We start from the raw sequence: 12,842 nt of genomic DNA, 5'->3' as shown, positions 1-12,842 counted from the left end.
AAGCTGCACTGTTTTTGCAAAGTAAGATTTAATATTATATTTCTATTACTTCTATGGAGATATTTTTAAACCATGGCATAGAATCTCCTGTTTTTCTTTCTGGGCTTTTATTTTGGCCATAGAATCTGTATGAGCTCCTGTTTCAGGAAAGCAGGACCCCAGGTGCCTGGGTTGTTGTAGCACTCAATATGAGTCACTGACTACTTAATTGTCATTGTTGAGGGTGTAAGGCTGAGAGGAAAAAACCAGGTTTGAGTCAACAGGGTAGAAAATGGGGGAGGGGGAAGAAAATAGGAAAACCAGATTAGGTTGGTAGGTTTGAAAGAGAGACATAAGTGGAACCCTTAAGAAATCCCCTGAACCAGAAAGAACATCTTCAGGCACTTTCAATGGAGCACCCACAGCTTTTAATAGATGCTGTTAACACATTTAGTTATCTTTTGTGATGTGGTTATTTGCATTGTTTGCAAACTATTTTTTAACTGTACAGAAATGATAGTTGGGATGTGGTTTTTTGATAAGTGTAACATTGTTAAGATAGCATAAAAAGCTTAAAAATGTTCATAAAACTTATAGTTATCTATGTGATAATTCTCTGGCAGAAATGTGTTTTCTTTTCAACTGCCTACTTGATGGTAGTTTTCCTCATTACATTTTTAGGTTTAAAAGCATCAGCTGGAATCAATTTGCATTCGAAAACTGGACTGACACAAAGACTTGATATTGTGGAATGACTAGCAAACAAGCAATGTCATCTAATGAACAAGAAATGCTCTTGTGTTATAATGGGGAAGTCCTTATTTTTCGATTGTCTAAGGGAGATTTTGCAGGTAAAGGGCCTGCAAAAATACCTGTGTTACATGTCAGAAGAATGGTATTTGACAGAAATACAAGAGCATTTGTTCAGAAGTCCACTGGATTCTTTATGCTAAAGGAAGAAAACTCTCATTTAAAAATTATGTGTTGCATCTGTGTGTCAGATTTCAGAACTGGAATTAATCTCCCTTGTATTATGATACAGTGCAGTAAAAAGAATAACATCTTCAGATATTTTCTTCTATTTCTTCACAGTACCAATAAATTTGAAAAGCGTTTGAGCTTTAGACTAAGCCATGAGTTGAAGGATGGTATAAGGGTCTTGAATGGCCCTTCAGTTTTATGGAGACATGTCAAAACATTCTACTGTATCTCTTCTCAAACTGGCAAAGTTGTTACTGTGTCTTTTAATTTTTCCTCTGTTGAGTGGGCAGGGGAGGTTGAAAATCTAGGTATGGTTTTATTAGGACCAAAGACATCTTTTTTATATGAAGAAGGATGCACTCAAAAACTTTCAAAATCAGATTATGCAATTTGGGATACCAAATTTTGTGTATACTCCCTTGAAAATGAAGAACTAATAAGTGAGGCTTACATTATCCCTCCTGCTTATAGCAGTGTAGTAACTTATGTGCATGTCTGTGCAATGGAGATGGTCAACGATCAGTTAAGAATGTCTCTGATTGCCCTTACTCGAAAGAATCAGCTGATTTCATTTCAAAATGGGACTCCTAAAAGTGTGTGCCAGCTTCCATTTGGAGATCCTTGTGCAGTTCAACTTATGGATTCAGACAGAGGAGACCTTTTCGTCGTATCCTTTAGGTCCAGTGATGCTTGTGCCGTTTGGAAAAAAAACTTTCAGGTACAGTACTTATTCTTATAATCATTCAATTGGTGTAGCCTTAGACCTTTTAAGCATTTATGTTTCAGAGAGTGTGTCCTGGAGTCTTTTTTTTAAAAAAGATTTTATTTATTTATTTGGGGGAGAGAGAGAGCAAGAGAAAGCACAAGTGGGGTGTGGGTGTGGGGAGGGAGAAGCAGAATCCCTGCTGAGCAGAGACGTGGGATTGAGCCCTGGGTTGGGCTCCACACTGGGCATGGAGCATGCTTAAAAGATTCTCTCTCCTCTCCCACTGCTGCTCCCCCTGCGTGTACTTGCTCTCTCTAAAAAAAATAAATGTAAATTTTTGGAAGAAAATAATTTGAAAGTACCCTATTTTATTTTGAAAGCAATCTTTAAAAAGCATATTGTACTTTTATTTGAAGGTTATTTGGAAGGTAACATTTTCTGTCTTTCTCTACTCTCTTTGCCTTTCCAGAAATGGTAGCAGGGAAACATCTAGTATAAACTATAATCCTTACTGGGGTCAGGATAATGGGAAGAGCACCTGGGTTTGAATCCCAGCTGAGCCACTTTCTAGTCTTACCTTAAGGAATGTGTTTAATTTTTGTGAACTCGTTTTCTATCTTTATGAAATTGGGATCATCCTGCCTCTGAGAAGAGAGAATTAAAGAAAATGACATTGTAAAGTGTCTTGCACAGTGCTTGGCACACAGGAGAAGCTCAGTAAGTAGCTATTATGTTATACAAGGGCTAGGACTGTCATCACTGACTTGCACCTACCTGAGGTCCCTTATTCACCTGGATAAGGAAAAACAGTCCCCTTGTGCGTCATTAATTCAGTGTAATATAGTCCTCACACACTTTAAGTGGGTCCCCTGCTTGGATGCTGTAGAGCTCTGCCACTAACATGTTACCCAAAGAGGGATACCATGCCACTCTCTGTAAGTGAGCCTGTAAACGGTTGGCTTTCCTGCCTTGAAATTGTGTTCTAGGTTTCTTTCTCTACAATGGACTGTCATCCTTTGCACAAGTTACTGACCTAAGTCCCTACTGACACATCTCTTAAGCTACTTCTTTAGGGATTCTGTACGTCTAAGCTGTTTTCAAATGCCCTGTATCGAAAGCTCTGGAATTACACCCTGATATCCACAAATTCAGTACTCATTAATTGCTTTGGTAACCTTGCTACTCTGAGAATTTTGCAGCTCTTGGCTTTACCTTGGTGTTAGATTTATATTCACCTACTTAAAAATATATATATATCTTAGGGTAAAATATGCAATGACTTTAAAAACAGGAATAAAGGCTAGGAATCTACAAATAAAGGGGGAGGAGAGATAACCATGTCAGAAAACCTGGGTTAAGGGAAGTGATTGCATTTGAGGAATTATACTTAGTTTAGTAGTTAGGACAAAAAAAGCAAATATAGGGGCGCCTGGGTGGCTCAGTTGGTTAAGCGACTGCCTTCGGCTCAGGTCCTGATCCTGGAGTCCCTGGATCGAGTCCCGCATCGGGCTCCCTGCTCAGCAGGGAGTCTGCTTCTCCCTCTCCCACTCCCCGTTTGTGTTCCCTCTCTCGCTGTGTCTTTCTCTGTCAAATAAATAAATAAAATCTTTAAAAAAAAAAAAAAAAAAAGCAAATATAGCAGGTTTTACAACTGAATGGAAAGGGGAAATTTTTTGTTTCTTGACATTGAGTTCTGAGAGGAATTGACTGTTTGTGGTATTATGTAAGAGGTTTTGAATAATAAAGTGAATACATTATTGAATAATAAAATGGTGTCTTTGATAGCAGTTTTGCTCCAAATTGGGAAAAAAACAATAGACACAATCTTCCTTTGGGTTGGCTAGGGATTCATCCAATCATCCTTTTACTACCTCATTCTATAAAGGAATTAAGGCAGCTTAAAAGACAAGTAAAGTACAAACAAGCATAAATTAGAATAAATACTGAAAATCAAGGTTAGCATGTTCTCAGATCAGTCCTTCATAAAAGCCCCAGGTATAATGTTTAATCCAGTGATAGAACTTGAAACAGAGCTGAGTCTAGACAAATGCCTGATTAACTTTTCTCTTAGGCTTTCTCTCTCGAGTAGAAATTGTCTCTGTAAGTTTTGACAAGAATCTGTGTAGCAGGTAAAACTGAATCATTGTCAAGTATACCTAAAACAGATATTGGTATGTTGTAGATAGAAGTTAGTACGTTCTAGAGGTGTGTTCTCTAATATGGTAGCCTCTGGCCACGTGTAATTATTCAACATTTGGAATGTGGCTCGTTTGAATTGGAATGTGCTATAAATGTCACATACACACCAGATTTTAAAGGCTTAGTAAAAATGATAGGAAAATATCTAGTTAATAATTTTATTGATAATATTGAATTGAAATACTATTTTGGATATAGCAGATCAAATTAAATATAAGATTAAATATATATGCCTTGCATTGTTGCTCTCCTATATTTGGACAGCACTATTCTAGAGCTGTAGATTGTAAATGTGTGTGTGCATACATGAGTGCATAGCTCTATTGTGTTTGCATGTCGAACACATTCTTTTTTTAAAAATATTTATTAGAGTGCACACATGAGTGGGGGGAGGGGTAGAGGGAAAGAAATCTCAAGCAGACTCCCCACTGAGCACGGAGCTGATGCCAGTCTCCATCTCATGACGCTGAAATCATGACGTGAGCCGAAATTAGGAGTTGGATGCTCAACCAACTGAGCCACCCAGGTGCCCCTGTTGAGCACATTCGTACTATTAATGTCTTCACATAGTTCATTGTACTCCATGATACTCATGGTGGGGGTGTGGTGGGAGGAAGGGAGGATATGGGTATACAAATAAGCTTTCTCCCTGCATAAGTGAAAAATCCTGGCTTTGGAAATTAACCTTATATGGGAAAGATTGATATTTGGTTATATAGATTGAAGTCTTACTTACAGTCTTGCTCTAATACATGCCACCCTCTATCATCTAGATGATGTATCTCTGCTAGTGCTAGGATTCTGAGCAGGAGTTTTAGCTTTTCTGTCTGAGGGAGAAGGGATAGCTATCCCCATGGTATTAGTTTTACAGGGGACCAGGCTGGAGGCTTTCAGCTTCATGGACCTTTACGAAGTTGTCTTCTGTTTTAAACTTGGGGTCCCGCATTCTGGTATAAACTGATCAGATCATTCCAGTGGGCTAGGACGGTTCTAGGTACATCACTAGTAGGATCCCTCCCCACTCTGTGTCCCTAATAATGGCTATGTTCTCTTCCACCAAAGTTTAGTGTATTAAGTTCATCTTGACTCTTAAAAGTTATTCTGCTTCGAGAACTTTTGAGTGTTTACCACTACTTTCTAGTTACCTAGAGTTTCCAAAATAATCATGAGAAGTTTAGAATTTATAAATCATAATAAGATTTTAATATAGAAATGAGGAGTGTGACAGACACTGGACAAACATTTGATAAAATATTAAATTTAAGTATCTTGCTATTTGTAAAATTGTTGTAACTCCTTATGTTGTCTGATCCCCCAATATCTTTAGTTTTTAGTGTTTACCATTTTCGTTACTTGTTTATAAGATTGAAGAGGACACATTACACCTACATGCAACAAAAGGATTTAGTTTATTTCACGTCTGATTTTTTTTTCTTTTCCATTCTCTTTCTTTCAGGTTGCTGCCAAGTGGGAAAAAATTAGCTCAGTACTGATAGATGACTTTATAGGAACTGGAAGTGAACAAGTACTGCTAGTTTTTCAGGAGTCCTTGAATTCAGATTGCCTGAGTTCATTTACAATAACAGATCTTGGCTACATAAACTATTCAGTAAGTTCTGTATACTTTTTATATATTTAAGAACCATTTTAGAAAGGTGAAGCACTTTAAAGCTTTTGACCCACTGTTTCAATGTTTATAATTTCATACTTACAGTAAACGTTTGAACTTTAAAAATACGTAGAATGCATTTTTGAAATTATACATTGACTCTCCTTTCAATAAATGTTTTACAAATGGACTATGCTTTTGATATAAATTTGGAATATAGTGATAGTAACACTGTAAATTAACTTTATTGTTGCTTCTGAAAGTCACATTTTATACCAGTAAACATGATAACATTGGATTAATTAAGGAGTAAAATAAAATGAACCTGCTTTATTAAAAGAAGTAACAGTTCATAATATGTTAAGAGCTTGGGCAGAAGGGAAATAATACCCCTGAAGTTTCAGATCTGTATAAAATATCTGAGTCTGTGTTTTTCCTTAATAAAATGAAGATAATTCTTATTTTCCCTAGTTGTGGGATTTTATAAAAATCTAGTAAGCTGATATTTTTGAAGCAGTATAGAAATGTTAGGTCGGTGGTGATAGTAATAGTAATTTTTTCTGGTTACAAGAAGTGATGGGGAAATACATATTTTTTGTCTCTTATCTAATAGTGTGTAACATGGAAAACTGCCCTTTGGATAAACTTTAATTGTATTTTGTTAATCTTATAAATTTTCAATTTATTTCAAAATTTCAGTTTTAGTGTATTTTTTTTTATTTCTTAGAGTGAAACATTGGATTGCAGTGAAGAGGACTTATTTGAAGACAAAGATCAGAATCGTTATTTGATGGTTCCACCCCTGGAAAGAGGATTGAAAGTTAGTGGCTATGTTTGCTGTTTGTTTTGCTTTTTTGGGTTAGTGCTGTTCTAAATGATGGAAAGAACATTGAAAGAAAGGATCTTAATGCGTAAACAACTCAGTGGGAAAAAATGGTATTTCAAAGGATCTTCGCCTTTTTAATACTTCTATAAAAACTATTATGACATTACTTATAAATGCATTATCTAAAAATGATACTTTTTTGTGGTACGACTGTAAATTTAATAAGACTTGCAAGATAAAATACATGAAGCTCACTTTTGAGAACACATTTTTTCTGGTCTTAAGGATCAGTATATCGCAGTATCTCTTTTAAAGGAGCATCAAATATGATGACTCATAACATGTTCCAAACATGAACAGTTTGCCTTCAAATTTTCCATACAAAGCTCTCTGAAAAAGAATTTTTGGTTTTTTCCAAGTGTATGAAGGTAATGCATATTCCCTGTAAAATACTCAGACTGTACAAAGAAATATTAAAAAGAAACTAATAATTACCTATGAGTCCACTACTGAGCTATAACCCATTTTAACACTTTGGCATATATATTCCTGTAGGTTTTTTTAATGAATATATTGCAAATTTATGTAGAAATGTGATTATAAGATGTATGTTCTTTTGTAACCTGCCTTTTTTCATTCATAAAAATTTTTAAGTATTCCAAGAAGTTCATAGAACAGCACTGTAGTTTTCTCTAGTCCTCACGAGGATTCAACTGTTTGTACTTTTTAGAAAAATTCTATCTTCCTCATCTGTGCTTGTGTGTGCATATGCATGTGTGTATGTACATTTTTGTGGAACCATTTGAAAGTTCCAAATATTATAACTTCACTCCTATATATTTTAGCAGGGATTGCCTAAAAAATAAGGACATTCTCCTATGTAAACACACCATACTATTATTACAGTTAGGAAATTATTAATAATCTCTTTTTTTTATTATGTTATGTTCTGATAGTCACCATACAGTACATCATTAGTTTTTGATGTAGTGTTCCTTGATTCATTGTTTGCGTATAACATCCAGTGCTCCATGCAGTACGTGCCCTCCTTAATACCCATCACCAGGCTAACTCATCCCCCCCCCATCCCCTCTAAAACCCTCAGTTTGTTTCTTCAGAGTCCATAGTCTTTCATGGTTAATCTCCCCTTCCGATTTCCCCCCCTTCATTTTTCCCTTCCTTCTCCTAATGTCCTCCCTGCTATTCCTTATGTTCCACAAATAAGTGACACCATATGATAATTGACTTTCTCTGCTTGACTTATTTCACTCAGCATAATCTCCTCTAGTCCCATCCATATTGATGCGAAAGTTGGGTATTCATCCTTTCTGATGGCTGAGTAATATTCCATTGTATATATGGGCTGCATCTTCTTTATCCATTCGTCTATTGAAGGGCATCTTGGCTCTTTCCACAGTTTGGCTATTGCGGACATTGCTGCTATGAACATTGGGGTGCATATGGCCCTTCTTCTCACTACATCTGTATCCAAGAGTGCAATTGCTGGGTCATAGGGTAGCTCTATTTTTAAATTTTTGAGGAACCTCCACACTGTTTTCCAAAGTGGCTGTACTAACTTGCATTCCCACCAACAGTGTAAAAGGGTTCCCCTTTCTCCACACCGTCTCCATTATTTGTTGTTTCTTGCCTTGTCAATTTTTGCCCTTCTAACTGGTGTAAGGTGGTATCTCAATGTGGTTTTGATTTGAATTTCCCTGATGACTAATGATGGTGAACATTTTTTCATGTGTCTGTTAGCCATTTGTATGTCTTCTTTTGAGAAGTGTCTGTTCATATCTTCTGCCCATTTTTTGACTTGATTATTTGAGTTTGAGAAGTTCTTTATAGATCTTGGATATTAGCCCTTTGTAGTGTCATTTGCAAATACCTTCTCCCATTCCGTGAGCTGCCTCTTTGTTTTGTTGACTGTTTCCTTTGCTGTGCAGAAGTTTTTTATCTTGATGAAGTCCCAATAGTTCATTTTTGCTTTTGTTTCCCTTGCCTTTGGAGACGTGTCTTGAAAGAAGTTGCTGTGGCCGATGTCGAAGAGGTTACTGCTTTTGTTCTCCTCTGGGATTTTGATGGATTCCTGTCTCACATTGAAGTCTTTCATCCAATCCATTTTGAGTTTATCTTTGTGTATGTTGTAAGAGAATGGTCGAGTTTCATTCTTCTGTATACAGCTGTCTAATTTTCCCAACACCATTTATTGAAGAGACTTTTTTGCATTGCACATTTTTTCCTACTTTGTTGAAGATTATTTGACCATAGAGTTGAGGGTTCATATCTGGGCTCTCTATTCTGTTCCATTGGTCTATGTGTCTGTTTTTGTGCCAGTACCATGCTGTCTTGGTGATCACAGCTTTGTAATAGAGCTTGAAATCAGGCAACGTGATGCCCCCAGCTTTGTTTTTCTTTTTCAACATTTCCTTGGTGATTCCGGGTCTTTCCTGATTCCATACAAATTTTAGGATTGTTTGTTCCAGCACTATGAAAAATGCTCTTGGTATTTTGATTGGGATGGCGTTGAAAGTATAGATTACTGTGGGCAACATAGACATTTTAACAGTGTTTATTCTTCCGATCCATGAGCGTGGAATGTTTTTCCATCTTTTTGTGTCTTCTTCAATTTCTTTTATGAGTATTCTGTAGTTCCTAGAGTATAGGTCCTTTACCTCTTTGGTTAGGTTTATTCCAAGGTATCTTACGGTTTTGGGTGGTATTGTAAATGGAATCGATTCTCTAATTTCTCTTTCTATAGTTACATTGTTAGTGTATAAGAAAGCAACTGATTTCTGTGCATTGATTTTGTATCCTGCCACATGACTGAATTGCTGGATGAGTTCTAGTAATTTGGGGGTGGAGTCTTTTGGGTTTTCCACATAAAGTATCATGTCATCTGTGAAGAGAGAGAGTTTGACTATTCTTTGCCAATTTGAATACCTTTTATTTCTTTTTGTTGTCTGATTGCTGTTGCTAGGACTTCTAGTACTATATCGAACAATAGTGGTGAGAGTGGGCATCCTTGTCATGTTCCTGATCTTAAGGGAAAGGCTCTCAGCTTTTCCCCATTGAGGATGATATTCGCTGTGGGTTTGTCATAGATGGATTTTATGAACTTGAGGAATGTTCCCTCTATCCCTATACTCTGAAGAGCTTTAATCAGGAACAATGCTGTATTTTGTCAAATGCTTTTTCTGCATCAATTGAGAGGACCATATGGTTCTTCTCCCTCCTCTTATTAATGTGTTCTATCACAATGATTGATTTGCGAATGTTGAATGACCCTTGCATCCCAGTGATAAATCCCACTTGGTCATGGTGGATGATCCTTTTAATGTACTGTTGGATCCAGTTAGCTAGGATCTTGAGAATTTTGGCATCCATAGTCATCAGGGATATTGCCTGAAATTCTCCTTTATGATGGAGTCTTTGCCTGGTTTGGGGATTAAGGTAATGCTGGCCTCATAGAAGGGAGTCTGGAAGCTTTCCTTCTGGTTCTGATTTTTGAAACAGCTTCAGTAGAATAGGTATTTCTTCTTTGAATGTTTGGTAGAATTCCCCAGGGAATCCATCAGGCCCTGGACTCTTGTTTTTTGGGAGGTTTTTTTGTTTTTAATTTTTTATTGTTATGTTAATCACCATACATTAGATCATTAGTTTTTGATGTAGTGTTCCATGATTCATTGTTTGTGCATAACACCCAGTGCTCCATGCTGAACGTGCCCTCTTTAATACCCATCACCAGGCTAACCCATCCTCCCACCCCCCTCCCCTCTAGAACCCTCAGTTTGTTTTTCAGAGTCCATCGTCTCTCATGGTTCGTCTCACCCTCCGATTTCCCCCCTTCATTCTTCCCCTCCCGCTACCTTCTTCTTCTTTTTTTTTTTTTCATAACATATATTGCATTATTTGTTTCAGAGGTACAGATCTGAGATTCAACAGTCTTGCACAATTCACAGCACTCACCATATTACATACCCTCCAATCTCTGCTTCAATCTCATTACTGGTTAGTGGTCTATTCAGGTTATCAACTTCTTCCTGTTTCAGTCTTGGTAGTTTATAGGTTTCCAGGAATGCATCCATTTCTTCCAAGTTGCTTAATTTATTAGCATATAGTTGTTGATAATAATTTCTGATAATTATTTCTATTTCCTTGATGGTAGTTGTGATTTCTCCTCTTTCATTCATAAATTTATTAATTTGGGTCCTTTCTCTTTTCTTTTGGATAAGTCTGGCCAGTGGTTTATTGATCTTATTAACTCTTTCAAAGAACCAGCTTCTATTTTCGTTGATGTGTTCTATTGTATTTGTGGTTTCTAATTCATTGATCTCTGTTCTCATCTTAATTATTTCCCTTCTCGTGTGTGGGTTAGGCTTAATTTGTTGTTGATTCTCCAGTTCTTTAAGGTGTAAAGATAGTTTGTGTATTCAGGGTTTTTCTATTTTTTTTGAGTGAGGCTTGGATGGCTATGTATTTCCCCCTTAGGACCACCTTTGCCGTTTCCCATAGGTTTTGGACTGATGTGTTTTCGTTCTCATTGGATTCCATGAATTGTTTAAGTTCTTTGATTTCCTGGTTGACCCAGATGTCCTTGAGCAGGATGGTCTTTAGCTTCCAAGTGTTTGAATTTCTTCCAGACTTTTTCTTGTGATTGAGTTCCAGTTTCAAAGCATTGTGGTCTGAGAATATGCAGGGAATAATCGCAATCTTTTGGTATCGGTTGAGACCTGATTTGTGACCCAGTATGTGGTCTATTCTGGAGAAAGTTCCATGTGCGCTCGAGAAGAATGAGTATTCTGTTGTTTCAGGGTGGAATGTTCTGTATATATCTATGAGATCCATCTGGTCCAGTGTGTCATTCAAAGCTCTTGTTTCTTTGTTGATTTTCTGCTTAGATGATCTGTCTGTTGCTGAGAGTGGAGTGTTAAGGTCGCCTACTATTAACGTATTATTATCAATATGTCTCTTTATTTTGGTTAACAGTTGGCTTATGTAGTTGGCTGCTCCCATGCTGGGGTCATAGATATTTACAATTGTTAGATCTTCTTGTTGGATAGACCCTTTAAGAATGATATAGTGTCCTTCTGTATCTCTAACTACAGTCTTTAGCTTAAAATCTAATTTGTCTGATATGAGAATTGCTACCCCAGCTTTCTTTTGGGGTCCGTTGGCATGAAAGATGGTTCTCCATCCCTTCACTTTCAGTCTGGATGTATCTTTAGGTTCAAATTGAGTCTCTTGTAGACAGTATATGGATGGGTTCTGTCTTTTTATCCAATCTGCAACCCTGTGCCATTTTATGGGAGCATTTAGGCTGTTCATGTTGAGAGTGATTATTGAAAGATTATTGTCATCATGTTGCCTGTGAAGTCCTTGTTTCTATAGATTGTCTCTGTAAATTTCTGTTCTATATCACTCTCGGGGTCTTTCTCCTTTTTTGGAACCCCTCTTAATATTTCTTGCAGGGCTGGCTTAGTGGTCATATATTCTTTCAGTTTCTCCCAGTCCTGGAAGCTCTGTATCTCTCCATCCATTCTAAATGACAGCCTTGCCAGATAGAGTATTCTTGGCTGCATGTTCTTCTCATTTAGTACCCTGAATATGTCTTACCAGCCCTTTCTGGCTTGCCAGATCTCTGTGGATAGGTCTGATGTTATTCTGATGTTCCTCCCTCTGTACATAAGGAATCTCTTCCCCCTAACTGCCCTTAAGATGATTTCCCATAAAGGGAAAGATCAATTACATTAAAAACTTTTGTTCTCTGAACAAAGTAAAATATATAAAAAGACAAGTTATGTAAATAGAAATTGTAACAAGTGACAAAGGATGAATTTCCTTAATGTGAATATGCATTCTGAAACAGTATTCTTGAGAATGTAAAGTGGCTCAACCTCCTCAGAAGGAAACTTGTTATTGCTAATGTGAATTGGACATATCTTTTTACTCTCGCAGTTTTACTTCTGGAAATCTATTCTAAGGATATACTTGTACAGTAAAGATGATTTTATAGGGCTGTTTATGTAGTATTTAAGGACAACAAAATTCAGTCATTTTAAATATCCATCATTAGGAGTTTGGTAGATCAGTTATAATATCCTTGAACTATGGAATAGTATGCAGCTGTCAAAAAAAATAAGGTAGATCTTTATACTGATTTAGAAATGTTGCCAAAATAATTTATGAAAGCATGACTTTTAGAAGTTCCACCTCTACTAATGTGTTACCTAATTTATTTGGACCAACTCTTCTGATAAAAACAAGTTAAAATCATAGTTGAAATATGTTTTTAAAATCTCCCTAAAAGCTTCAGAATGCTGAAAATGTAAGAATAAGTTATCAGGCCAAACTGTAAAGGCTGGAACTCAGAGAGAACCCAGAGAACACTGTTGCTACTTTTGCCTGGGAGCGTTTGTGTTTAAACTAAAGCAGTAGTACTCTAGACAACTGGCAGAAACAAACATCCCATCCTCTCTCAAAATATACATTTTATCCTAGGCCTCTTATAAATCTCACAAGTAGTTTTTCAAAGAAAATGA

The 12,842-nt window shown here is 36.7% G+C and overlaps 1 protein-coding gene across 2 annotated transcripts in view; it reads left to right on the top strand.

Moving 5' to 3' along the window:
- FANCB (FA complementation group B) overlaps positions 1 to 12,842 on the top strand; it is a 28,399-nt gene that overhangs the window by 7,081 nt on the left and 8,476 nt on the right. For both annotated transcript variants that reach the window (XM_034999691.1, XM_034999684.1), the window contains exons 2-4: positions 661 to 1,678; positions 5,322 to 5,474; positions 6,202 to 6,294. In XM_034999691.1, the coding sequence (XP_034855582.1) occupies positions 731 to 1,678; positions 5,322 to 5,474; positions 6,202 to 6,294 (1,194 nt within the window). In that variant the 5' untranslated portion in view covers positions 661 to 730. The remainder of the gene's footprint in view (positions 1 to 660; positions 1,679 to 5,321; positions 5,475 to 6,201; positions 6,295 to 12,842) is intronic.

Source organism: Mirounga leonina, unplaced genomic scaffold (genome assembly GCF_011800145.1).
Source record: "Mirounga leonina isolate KUSES-001 unplaced genomic scaffold, KU_Mleo_1.0 Mir_101595, whole genome shotgun sequence".
NCBI classification, from domain to species: Eukaryota; Metazoa; Chordata; class Mammalia; order Carnivora; family Phocidae; genus Mirounga; species Mirounga leonina.
Note: the sequence above shows the minus strand (reverse complement) of the source record. Positions and strands in the feature narration are given on the sequence as shown.